General features: G+C 36.8%; 1 protein-coding gene across 5 annotated transcripts in view; it reads right to left on the bottom strand.

The window, feature by feature from the left end:
• Positions 1-13,829, bottom strand: part of TRAPPC10 (trafficking protein particle complex subunit 10) — a 105,022-nt gene that overhangs the window by 43,383 nt on the left and 47,810 nt on the right. For all 5 annotated transcript variants that reach the window (XM_020995901.2, XM_078146534.1, XM_020995897.2 and 2 more), the window contains exons 6-8: positions 10,936-11,047; positions 9,433-9,680; positions 2,335-2,481 (exon numbers count right to left, since the gene is read on the bottom strand). In XM_020995901.2, the coding sequence (XP_020851560.1) occupies positions 2,335-2,481; positions 9,433-9,680; positions 10,936-11,047 (507 nt within the window). The remainder of the gene's footprint in view (positions 1-2,334; positions 2,482-9,432; positions 9,681-10,935; positions 11,048-13,829) is intronic.

Below are 13,829 nucleotides of genomic sequence, written 5' to 3'. Positions count from 1 at the left end.
TCTAACTGGTCAGAAAAACGACATATAATTCTTTTCATGCTACTCCTAAAAAAAATAAAATTCTCTCTAAGCTGAAGTTTTGGGAGCGCCAAACTAAATACTCAAAATCCACAGGAAACACTAAGTAGTTACTTTGTATCTTATACTATAGCACATAGTCCTCTATTTCTGTCTTTGGAACATTTAAAATGGGGGAAGGGGAATGAACTCTGTTTCCCATGAGTTTGAAATACTACACCCAGCATTTCTTCTTAGATGTCAGAATTAACATGTAAGTAAAGATATTACTAAACCAAAGAAAGCCTTACAGAGTGGCCTTAAACTGTAAACAGAGGTATTACCACTAACCTACCAATCCCTCCCAAATGATTATCCACTAAGATGAGGCTCTTCCTAGTTAACTTATTAAAAAGCTTAAAGACCTTTATAAAGGCCTAGAAACTGGTATCCTTCACATTAGTTTCTCTTTGATTCCATCTATCCTGTATACTGCAACCAGACTAATCTTTCTTAAAAACCTACAGTTAGTTATCCCTTGACATTCATGGGTTTCACATTTGCAGTTTTGGTTATTCACGAATAGGCCATTGATAATTAAATGGGAATTTTGGGAGATTTACAGAATACTGTGGAAAATCATAGACAATGCACATGTGTAAAGAAAACTAAAACACTTAGTAAGTCGCAAATGCATAAATACATGTTATTAATCTATTTTATAATTCACAACCATAAGTATAGATACATGAATTTATTATAAACAGTTAAATTCTGTTAAAAGTTTCAGTGCACTACAGAACTATGGGCTTCAGACTCTCTTGAGGAATGGCTCCTCCTTGCTTCTACCATCCAGACTAAGTTATGGGATTTTCTTTCACAGTGATCTTTGTATCTTTCACTTTTCATAGGAGAAGGAAATCCATGAAGCAGTTGCTGCAGCTACATTAGCAGCTGAGAAGACTGCATAGTATGTAAGATAGTAATCTCTCCTGCATAGAAACTGAAACTTTTTTATGGGTGCAGAGTATTGTTTCACTTGTTTTGTAGTTTAAAAATATATGATAAAAATTATTAAAAATACAGGGTTAGGGTGGGGCCCAGTTAATCATGATCTTTCATATTTGCAGGGGCCCCATGCCTCTTACCCTCATGAATGCTGAGGGACAACTGCATCATTTTTCCTATTTTTCCAATTCCATCATTTTCATATTTTAAAAGCTTCAATGGCATCCCCACTGCATAAAACATCCAAACTTCTTAGGGTAACAATATCAAGCCTTTTACAATCTGGTCCCAGACTGTCTTCCCAACTTTTATCTCATACCATATCTTTTATCTAAAAGAACCTTATAGATAGACTAACCTAGTCATATTTGCCTAAAAACATCTCTTGCATTTCTCTCTGTCTACTTGTCTTCATATTGGGTTTTTCCTCACTCCTAGCCACAAAAAGCTTTCTATTAACAAACCCACCTATCTTCCAAAGCTTTGCTCAAAGTTTACTTCCTTCACCAATGTCCTTATTTCTCCGGCTTACTCCTCTATCACTTGTCTGTACAATTCATTCCTATCTTATATCATTATTGTTTAACTTTTCATGTGTATGGTCATGTCATTCCTAATCAGATTAAAAGCCATGTATACTATTTTTTCTATACCTCCAGAAATCTGTAGCATAGCATTTATACACATACTCAAAATATACAAAGCAGAGACAGGTAGGTGGCTCAGTGGATAGAGCACCAGCCCTGGAGTCAGGAGGACTTGAGTTCAAATCCAGACTCAGACACATGATACTCACTAGCTGTGTAACCCTGGGCAAGTCACTTAACCCTAACTGCCTTGCCTGCCCTCAAAAAAGAAAAAAAATACATACATATATATATATATATATGTACACACACACATGCATTACACAAAGCACCTGTCATTTCATCTGCCTAGCAAACTCCTAGAGTGAGAACTTCCCCCTCAATTTGGAAGATAAATCCTAGAGAGTTGCTAGAAGTAAAGTGACTTGTCCCTGAGTCACATATAGTAGGTGTCAGAGAAGCAATCTGAATGTGCATGTCTTCCTGGTTCCAAGCCAATCGTGCTACCCACAACTATGCAATGCTGTTTCTGATAGACAGATAGCAGGTATTTAGAAAGTATCTATTGAATGAATAGATGGTGGACAACTTCTATATCTGCTGTATAGCACCACAGTAAAGTAATGAGAACTACTTACTGTCACTTCAAATGAATAATACGGTAAGTAGTTTGCCTATTATTTTTCACATACTAGCAGAATCCAGAGGAAATGCAAAACATTATGCACTATATCTTGTCTACCTTTTCTGTGGCATAACTCCACAAGCCAACAGTGTGGGAAATATTGGAATCAATTTGTGCACGATCACAGCAACCTTCTATCCTCTGCAACACCTCCAAACAGCTCAAAAAGACCCAGCAGTCCAAAGCTCCAGGAGGAACAGAAACCTGAAAAAGCACATAAGTTCATTACAATTAAAAAGTACCACCATCTAAGAAACTATTATGGAAATCTTCAGTCACTGTCAGTCCTCTATGTTGAAATATATATTATGCTGAGCACCAATACAAAATAAGGCAAAATCAGAGTTACTGCTCTTCCGGAGCTCACACTGTATTGGGGGTGGGAAAGTTTCAAACAACTATATACATACAAGATATGTATGGAAGGTAATCTCAGAAGGAAAGCACAAGCAGTGGGAGAACAAGGAAAGGCCTCCTATGAGAGGTGGGAATTGAGCTGAGTCTTGCAGGAAGCTGAGGGCAGAGGAGAAGAGAGAAAATATTCCTAGAATGGGGGGAGAGTCGTTGAAAAAGAATGTAATTATAAAGCAGTAATTATCAAAACAATCTGGTACTGGCTAAGAAATAGAGTATTGGAACGGATTAGGTACAAATTACATTATAGTAAATGACCACAGTAATCTGGTATATGAGAAACCCAAAGATCCAAACTTTTGAAACAAAAACTCATCATTTCACAAAAACTGCTGGGAAAACTGGAATGCAGTATGATGGAAACTAGGTATAGACCAACATCTCATATCATACACCAAGATAAGGTCAAAATGGGCACATGATTTACACATAAAGGGTGATATGATAAGCAAATTAGGAGAGCATGGAACAGTTTATTTGTCAGAACTATGGATAAGGGAAGAATTTAGGACCAAGGGAAATACAGAAAGCATTACAAAATGTAAAACAGATAATTCTGATTATATAAAATTATACAGGTTTTGCAGAAACAAAACCAATGCAACCAAAATTAAAAGGAAAGTAGGAAACTGGGATTTTTTTTTTGCAACAAGTATCTCTGATAAAGGCTTCATTTCTCAAATCTATAGACAACGGAGTCAAATTTATAAAAAAAAAAAGTCATTCCCCAATTGATAAATGGTCAAAGGACAAAGAAATCAAAGCTATCTAGAGTCACGTCAAAAAATGCTCCAAATCACGACTGATTTAGAGAAATGCACGTTAAAATGAGTCTGAGGTACCAGTCTCTGTCAGATGGATAGATGTTGGAGGGGATATGAGAAAACTGGGACACTAAGGCACTGTTGGTGGAATTATGAATCAATCCAACCATTCTGGAGAACAATTTGGAACTATGCCCAAAGAGCTATAAAACTGTTCATACCCTTTGATCCAGCAATACCACTACTAGGTCTATATCCCAAAGACATCCAAAAAAAGGGAAAAGGATCTATTTATACAAAAATATTTATACCAACTCTTTTTTGGTGGCTAAGAATTAGAAATCAAAGGGATGCCCATCATTTGGGGAATCGCTAAACAAGCGTTATATATGATTGTGATAGAATATTATTGTGCTATAAGAAATGACAAGAAGCATGATTTCAGAAAAACCTGGACTTACATGAACTGATGCAAAGGGAAGTGAACAGAATCAGAACAGCAACAGCAATGTTGTATGACGAAGAAATACTAATGACTTAGATATTCTCAACAATAAAATGATCCAAGACAATCCCAAAGGACTAATGATGAAGTGTGGCTCCAGAGAAAGAATTGATATTGTTTGAATATAGACTGAAGCATGCTATTTTTCATTTTCTTTTGAGTCTTCTTGTACAAAATGTCTAATATAGAAATGTTTTACATGATTGCACATGTATAACCTATATCTGATTGCTTAACATCTCAGGGAGGGGGGAGGGCAGGAAGGGAACTCAAATTTGGAAATCAAAATTTAAAAAAAAACAGTTTAAAAATTGTATTTAATATGTAATTGGGGAAAATAATTAAATATATTTAAAAATTAAAAAGAATGTAACTGGGAGATGGACTGTCATATACAAGGAACAGCAAGAAGGCAGGTGTTGCTGGAACATAAAGAATACAGCAAGGAATAAAGTGGAGGAAGACTGAAAAGAGGAATGGGAAAAACTGTGAAGGGCTTTAAATGCTGAACAGAGAATTTTATGTTTGATCCTAGAGGTAATGAGGAAGATCCTGGATTTCAGAGAGTAGGGAGATGAAATGGTCAGAGCTGTGTTTTAGGAAAATCACTTTGGCAGGTAGGTGGAAGGTGGATTTTGAATGAGGAAAGAACCAGAACACTACTGTAATAACATAGGTGTGATGAGTAGCTGCTGTGGTGGCTGTGAGTGGAGAGAAAGGGATATTCAAATACAAGATGTGAAGGCAGGAAGAAGACTTTGCAAAAGATTGGGTACACTGAATGGATGTGAAAGAAAAGTCAAAGATAACAGGGTGGGAGCCTGACTGGAAGGATGGTGGTGCCTTCCATGGTAACAGGGGATTTTGGAAGAGGGGAGAGGGTCTTGAGGAAAAATTAATGAGTTCTCTATTGGAGGTGCTGAATTTTGAGATACTCATGGGACTTCTTCAAGATGGCCAATAGGCACTTACAGTTGTGAGACTGTAACTCAGGAGATGTTAGGGCTGGATATGTAAATTTGAGAATCTTCTGAATAGACATAATCGAACTCATGAGAACTGATGAAATCCCCAAATGAAATGGTATACAGGTAGAAGAGAAGAATTTCCAGCATGGAACCTTGGGGGACATCTATGCTTAGTGGGAGTGAGCTACATGAAATAACAGGAGAGCAGTGTCACAAAAACTTAGAGAGGAAAAAGTATCCAGGACAAGACAGTGATCAATAGTGTCAAAGGCTGAGGAGAAAGAGAGAGAGAACAAGGACAGAGAAAAAGCAATTAAATATGGCACTTAAAAAAAATCACTGATTTGGAGGGAGCTGTTTTAGTCAAATGATGTCAGATTCTAGGCTGTAGAATGGAAGACATAGATTGTATATCGCTTTCTCAAGGAGTTTAGCTAAGAAGGGTATAAAAGACATATAGGAAGACAGGTAGCAGAGATGGAAGGATTAAGTGAGGGTTTTTTAAAGGATGTAGGAGACACTGGCATGTTTATAGGTAGGAGAGAAGAAGTTAGTAAATAAGGAGAAGCTGAGGATAAGATAACAGAGGAGGCAATCTAACAGAGAAAATAGAGGCAGGGCAAAATCAAGGATGTATGCATCCAATATTTTTCTTGGGCAAGGAGAAGAGCTACTTTTCTTCATGAGAGACAGGGATGAAAGGGCAAATAATGGAAGACCTCTGAATGATGTGAGAAGAAGAGAGAAGAAAAGGGAATTCTTGGCAAGTGGCTTCCATCTTTTTCCAGTGAAGTATGAAGTGAGATCCTTAATTAATAAGGTAAAGGAAGAGGGTGCCATGGGAGGTCTGAGGACAGAACAGAAGGGTTTGGAACTAGCTGTTATAGTGAGTGGTGAGTGAATCATTCGGGTAGATGTAAGACTGCTGCAGTGAGGTCCCAGCTGTGATTACAGAAAATAAATTTGTAGTAGACCCAGTCAACATAGTTTTGTGACTTTCTCTAGTTCTACTCTGCAGCACATGAAAAGAGCAAAAGTGATGGATGGTATCAATATTCCATGGTTTGGGTTAGAAAAGACATGATCAATGACATGACAAAGAGGAAAGAGATTCGAAAGCAGAGGATTGTGTAGAGTTGAACCCATACATCAAAAGGTTGAGATAGGGAAGTTAGGAGAGTGTAGCCAGCATAGAGAGGATAGCTTGGGAAAGAGCTAACAGTTGGAAGAACTGGAATGCATAATGAAGGTGAAGAACAAGGTGAGGATGTTAAAAGGCACAGGGGAAAGAAGGAATGATAGGCTGAGTTCAAATAAAGGAATTTTAGAATTCATGAACACGGATAATGGGTAATAGCAAGATCAAGAGTATGACTATGTCTTGCGTGTAGCTGAGGTGCAGTGGATGAGTAGGTCATGGAAACTGAGCAGACTGAGGAACTGGGCAGTTAGGGTCCTAGAGGGAGTATTAATATGTTGGAATCTCCAAATATAAGAGCAGAAGTTGAGGAGTAGAGAAAGACTACAAGTTCAATAAATAATAGCAGGATCTGGGTAATAAATTTGAATTTAGGAAAAAATATAAATGGAATTTTCTACCTCGTGTTTTCAATTTGCAGATTAATTACTTATTGTTGAACATTTAAACCCATTTTTGGCATGCTAGTCAATTCTAAGGGTATGTGAAATGTGGAAGAGAAAGCAGATGGTAGTTTGTAGAAAAGGAAAAAAATCCAAGGTAAATTTAAGTGTAGGTGAAAAAGAAGGTAATTTAACATGCTCACATTCTTTCACTGCTATGAAAAATAGTTTTAAATTATGTATAGTCATGGGGTGAGTGGGGGATGGGACTAGACCTGTGATTTTATTGGTGGAGAAACCTTCCATTTCATTGTCTTATTTGACTTGCTTGGGGGCACTGTGATGTTAAATGACTTGCCCTGGTTACATAACTGGAATGTGTCAGAGGAAAAAATTAGCCCAGGTCTTCTTGACTCCAAGGCTGACTCTTGAATCTACCATACCATGCTGCTTCTCCATTCCTATTGAAGCTGTGATGTAGTTCCATTGTTTTGCAAAATAATTTGGAATACTGTTCATATACTTTGTCCTAGCAATACTACTATGAGATTTACTAACAGCAAAAACAGGCTCAACTACATATAAACAATCATAGCAACACTATTTGTTAATAGCAAGAGGTTGGATGCAGACTATGGTATATGAGAGAATGTTCTTTCATATGGTAAAAGAACTGTATAGTGCTATAAAGGATAGCCAGGAAGAATTTAAAGAAACTTGGGAAAACTTGTCTATAGTAATGCAGAGAGAAAATCAGAATTATATAGACAACTACCAATATTTAAACAAAAATAACTTAAAATAGCAACATAAATCAAAACCAAGAATGACATTAAAATTAAAGTACCCATAATTTGTTCTAAGGAATTACTATTAGGACACTACTTCTATGGAAATACTAAAATGTAAGGTTGCATCTACTATCTGTTTTAATTATTCTTCTATGATGTTTTGTTTAACTGTTTTTTGGAACTTGTAGACTGTGGAGGATCTAAATGTGTTTTGTAGGTCTGTATGATGTATTATCAGCTAGCTGATACTATAATCAATTATAATCAAAAAAAGATATATATAGGATAAATTGGAGATAATCTCAGAGGAAAGGTACTAAAAGGAGGACAAGAGATGTTTTTTTTTTTCAGCTGATGGGAATTTAGCTGAGACTTGAAGGAAGTACTATTATGCGGAATATATTGTAATTGCTGCAATGTTGATGAAGTTAGAGATTAAGATTTCCTCAAAATAACATGGCTAAAAATATCAACAGGCATAAATAAAAATAAATTAAGGATTACAATTTTTTATTTACATAGTGGCAGAAGCTACAGATTCTAATAAGAATTAATCTTCACCAGCTAAAGATAGTAAAATGAAAATATTTACTCTGGGTATTAAACAACAAATTAGTATATGAAAAGTAACACACTGGAATCTAGTTTCATATGTGATTTCTTTCATGGGTAATGAAATATTACTCATAATATATGTCAACTTGAGCAATTCACTTAACTGCTCTGGGTCTGTATCGAAGGTCCCTTTTAGTTCTAAATCTCTAATGGCTATAATCTTTTTTAATGAAAGGAGACAGGACAAAATGAGTTTCATTAGAAAATTCTTAAGAGCTAATATCACAAGACTAGAGTCACTCAGTTACATGAAATAAACATTTATTCAGGCCCTTTGTACAATGCTCATGAAGAAAAGAATCACCACCACAAGAAAAAAGAGGCACTACCTCTAGAGATATTTTTGTCAAAGATGCTACCTAATGAATGACAAATGCTAGTAACAAACTTTCCATGGAAATGGGCAGATCTCCTTACAGTTGATCGATATTAATACGATTTTTAAAAATACCTTGAGATACAAACTCAAAACACATATCATGATTGAAGTCAATGTCTGCAGAACCAGAGTAATTTTCTTTAGTGTTACTGATGCCATTTGTTTTCACATCTCATTCATTCCAAATACTGTTTCTTTACCCAGTAAACCTTCCCTTGTAACAAAAGTTAAAGAAGAAAAGTTACTTCATAAAAACAATGGATACAGTGACTGCATACAACATTCCAACATGTGCAGTTACCCATTTCTCCAAAAGGAGGGAGGTACATTTTCTCATCTCTTCTCTGGCAGGGGCTAAGCTTGGTCTTCATAATTACATATTGTTCAGTTTCATTTGATTACTTTCCCTCTCATTCTTATAAAGTCACTGTGTGTATTAATTTCTTGATTCTAGTTACCTTATTGAATTGGAGTAATTTAGAGAGATGAATAAAAATAATCTAAAAGAATGATTATAAGTTTACAATGATTAAATTCAGGGATGGAAAAGTAACTTAAAAGGATAATGTTAGAGGTACCAAAAACAGGGGTAGAATCTCTCCCAGCTTAAAGCTGGAAGTAAAAATTGGTCCAATTATAATATCAGGAGGGTAAACATCTGCCCATTTGAAGAGGAGGAAGGACCTATATCACAACAGAGGTAGTAGTTTCAAGGGAATAAGAACAATAGGAAGTAGCAATTTTGAAAGTAAAGAAGACCATCTTTGTGTGTAGCTGAGATGGGGTGGCTAAAGATTTAACAAAATTTTAAAAAGTTAAATATGGAGCAGAATCAAGAATTAAATATCAAAATATACAAAATATGAAACATACAACAAATATACAGCCTTTTAAGTGTCTTGAACCTCCTTAGCAGTACAATGAATCCAATGGACTCCTTCTCAGAATAACATTTTTAAATACATAAGATTACAAAGGAAACCAATTATACTGGAATAAAGTTATCAAAATAACTTTGAAATTTTATACCTATGGAATACGTCTTCAGTAAATACAAGCAGTTTAATACCATGGATGTCAGAGTACAGAAATGTTTATTATTCATCAAGATAATATAAAAATAAGACATTAAACTCACTTCTAGTAGCTTGAGCTCTTGCACACAATTGTGAAGGAGTTCTAGTGCACGCTGAGATACTTCCCATGGTCTCTGTAAAAAGATGAGCAATGTGCATTGTCGAGAAAACAGGTAACTTCGAAGATCTAACAGCGTAGCTTCTTGACTCTGTATCAGCTCCCGTTTTTCCATATCTATTGGCTTTCGGAGAATCAATCCATTCCAGCTCTTCACTGATTGACAGAAAAAAGTCAGCCAGTTTGCACCATCTAAATAAACACAAGGAACCAATTATGGGTTAATTTGTCTTACTGTGACAGCAAAGACGGCAGAGTAGGAGGAAGCAGTATGGCAGCTATGCCCCATAACTACTCTAACAACAAAGAGCAGCAAACTATCACGAATGTGAAATCCAAGAAAAAATTATACTGACTCATTTTTCTGAGCCAGATCAACATAAGAGAGAGAGGGCTCTGTGAATACTTGGGATAGTCTAGCCAAGAAAGTGAGGTGTAGGGCCTTCTAGTCAGGGGATTCAATGAAGGCCTGTAGCTACGTACTGGGGCAAGAAGTAGTATCAGATTCAGTAGGGACAGGGCCTGACATTGTGTAGAGAACAGAAACAACTGCCAACTGGGAAGCTTTGTTGTTCTGATCCCAGAACTACACTGCAGACTCAGTGTAGACTCAGGAGGGCAATTGTGCCTGGGGCAAAAACTTACAGCTGCATAGCAGGCAGGCAGAAGAAAAGCAAGCAGCAGTTATGCGGCTCTGATACTTGGGCAGGTCCTGTGAATCAGCTGCCAGACTAATCTGAAGTTTGCAGCAGGAAGTTCAGACCAAGAGGGAGCCTGCAGTTCTGTCACTTAAAAGCTACAGAGGGCAGCTAGGTGGAGCAGTGGATAGAGTACCAGCCCTGAAGTCAGGAGGACCTGAGTTCAAATGTGGCCTCAGACCAAACACTTGACATGTACTAGCTGTGTGACCCTGGGCAAGTCACTTAGCCCTAATTGCCTAAAACAAAAACAAAAACAGCTACAGAAAGCATTCCAGCTAGCTGAAAGAAGCTGAGGCCAGCAGAAGTCTCCTATAGTTCCTACCAGAGCCAAACCTATCACTGTATTGCCCAGACCCCAAATGGATCTTGCAAAGCTCAAACCAAGGGGGTAGCAATCAGACTTCAGCCTAGATTACACTTTTTTGGGGGCACTAAAATTTTACAGGACCCTGGCCTGAGCCATCCCTGAGATTATGAAAGCAATCTGTGATCAAGGTCCAGACATTCTCTCTAGAAGGGCACAAAACCCAGTTCAAACATTATGTCATAATTCAAGAAGGCTAGAAGAATGATTTAAACAAGCTCTCTTTTGCTTTATAAACACACACACACGGATTTTTACTTAACTATGATTCTATAATTTCTAATAAAGAAAAATGAAAATTCATCTACCATATGTACTTGCATAATTATTGCATTTTTTTACTCTTGGTTTTTCCAGTAGAGAACCATCATTCACTACTTACCACCTGCACCAAAGTTGACAACATATTGAGAGAATAGTGCATCCAATTCATCATATTGTACCAAGGCATCTTCAAACTGCTGTAGCATCTCAAAGACAAAGGCAAGTTCTTCCTAGTTAGAAAGGTAAAAAGAAAAAATATACATCGTACATTCAGAGCTATTTTTATGTATTATACATAAAGTCACTTCTGACAAAAGCAATCATTTAGAGAAAAATTGTCTGTCCATGGTAAAGACCTTCATTATTCAGCTATCACCACAGACTTATGGCCACTAGGAAGGACAAATGTTTCTCCATATGATAAATGACTAATCCCATAAGATTCCTTCTAATCATCCCTTTACATGCTAAAAATCAAAGTGGACATTTATTATGGTTTGCTGACTACTCTATTCCACTGTCAAGCAACAAAGTCTAAAGTCAGAAGAGAAATGGCTAAATTAAGATTTTTTTTATATTTATGAAATGTTTTTAAAGTTTTAAGAGGAACTGTATTATACAACTACCAAGAAGTTATTTTGTAGAGCTAAAAAAAGTTAACAGAATTATTCTCAAGGAACAAAAGGTCAAGCATCTCAAGGGAAATATGAAAAAAGTGGGAAGGAAGGGGATCTGGCAGTACCGGATCTCAAACTCTGTTACTACTAAGTAATAATCATCAAACTACCTGGTACTTGTTTAAAAAAAGAAAAGTATGAATGCAGAGAAGAAGGGAAATTTGTGCAGAGTGAAGAAAATAATATACACGAAAGACTACAACAAAATAAATGGAAAGAAAAACCAGTAAAAAATGAATGGTGTAAAATTACAAATAAAAGCATGGCCCAGTCTGATTCTTTTTCAGAGGCAAGAGGTCCACAGGTATGGAATATTGCATACATACTTTTAGACTTATTTCAGTATAGTAATTAGTTTTGCCAATGCTTTTTCTCTTCTTGTTTTTCTTTTAAAAAAATATGCTGTAGGAGATGGCTCTCTGGGAAAGTGGATGAGGAAGGATAATGGGAGGCATTTTTGCACATGCAACAAAATATACCAATAAAAATATTTAAAAAAATAAAAGATGAAAAATAGAAGTAGAACAGACTAGATTAAAGGGGAATGAAAAGTAAACTCAAAAATATACCAAAAAATACAGCAAGCTTCAAGGGTGGGCTAGTAAATGTTTAACAACTTGCTCTCTGGGGGGGGGGACAGGAACCAGTGACACTTGTACATTGTTACACGTTCTCCATCACTTTCTTAAGTCTAGGTGATCAACAAAACAATAAATCAATCCCTGATTTGTAGCATTTGCTAACTTCCAAAGGTGTTAATATCTGAAAATTTAAGAATAAGCTCTTGCAAGCTGGGCTAGCACACCTTCTGAGAGTTCTCCCCTACCCTAAAACCCCAAATCCTCCAAATAGTTCTAGAAAATGCACTAGACCAAATCCGGATGGAGAAATTCAAGAAAAAGTCATGGTGAGTCTTTTTTAGCCTACATCAACACAGGGAGACAGAGAGGTCTGTAGATACCGGGGACAGTGTCTGGCCAGAAACACACCACACAAACTCCAGCACAGAGAGAGCCTACACACCATGGCAGATTCCAGGCCTATACCAAGCCACCTCGACTTTATGCATAGTGCCAAGAACAGGTCATATTGGCAGCTTTGTCACTCACCACCCATATCTTAGTCACAGTCCCAAGGTAGAATGAGAAAGGGACCTGTACCACGTTCCAGGGTAAAGAGTGGTGACAGGCCCTAGGCTGTCCTGAGAGAGAAGTAAATTCAGAAGCAAACAGCAGCAATCTGACTTCGAGTCCAGTAGCAGAGAAGGGCCTCAGTTCCAACTTCTAATGCAGTCTAAAGCCTGAAGAGATACAATCAGGGAGATTGGAATCTAAAACCAACAGGGAATCTGGAGTTCTGTCACTGAACCAGCAGAGCTTCTAGATGATTGAAAGGGGTTGACCCAACCCAGATCAGGAACTTGCAGAGCTCAAACCAGGGGGCAGCAATTAGACTTTGCCCTGGATCACATTACTCTGATAATACTGACAACAGATCCCCAGTGCCCCTGAGATACTGGAATAACAAAACTCCATACCCCAATAAAGCAGCAATAGGAATAGCCAAGAATTTCCCTGCAGAAGTGTGCAGGGCCCAAGGCAAACATCAAGTCTAAAGTCAAGAAGTAGGCTAGAAGAATAAACAAACAAAAAAAAGCCATAAAGACCTAACAGCCATAAGGAGTTATTTTGGTGACATGACTTCAGAAGAAGAGAATGTCTCCAAAATATCTGCAAGCAAAGACTTAAAGGAAAACACAGCCTGGAAAACTTCAACTAGAATTCCTGGAAGAGATAAAGAATTTTTTAAAAAAGAGTTGAAAAAGAACTGCAAAGAGAATCAACAACTTGGCAAAAGAAGTTCAAAATCTTGCTCAAGAAACAAACCACCTGAAAATTAGAATGGACCAAAAAGAAACCAATGACACCATGAGACAAAATGGAATATTAAGGCAATGTCAACAATTTGAATAATATAAAAAAAGAAAGAAAATGTAAGGTATTTCATAGAAAAAATAACTGACCTGAAAAACAGATTGAGAAGAAAAAATTTAAGAATCACTGAACTATCTAAAGCCATGACCAAAAAAAAAAAGAGTATAGCATATTTCAATAAATTAAAAAAAAAAACCTGCCCAGATTTCTTAGAACCAAAAGGCAAAGTGGAAATACAAGGAATCCTCTATAGTTACTCTCTAAAGAAACCCCAAAATAAAAACTCCCAAGAGTGTGATGGCCAAAATCCAGAGTTTCCAGGTCAATTAAAAAATAATGCAAGCAACCAGAAAAAAAGAATTCTAGTACTTCAGAGCTAGCTACCCAGTCAGGATCACACA

The sequence above is a fragment of the Phascolarctos cinereus genome, unplaced genomic scaffold, assembly GCF_003287225.1.
Source record: "Phascolarctos cinereus isolate Bilbo 61053 unplaced genomic scaffold, phaCin_HiC Scaffold_726;HRSCAF=1367, whole genome shotgun sequence".
Taxonomy (NCBI): Eukaryota; Metazoa; Chordata; class Mammalia; order Diprotodontia; family Phascolarctidae; genus Phascolarctos; species Phascolarctos cinereus.
The sequence above is the reverse complement of the archived record's forward strand: the minus strand, read 5'-3'. Positions and strand labels throughout refer to the sequence as shown.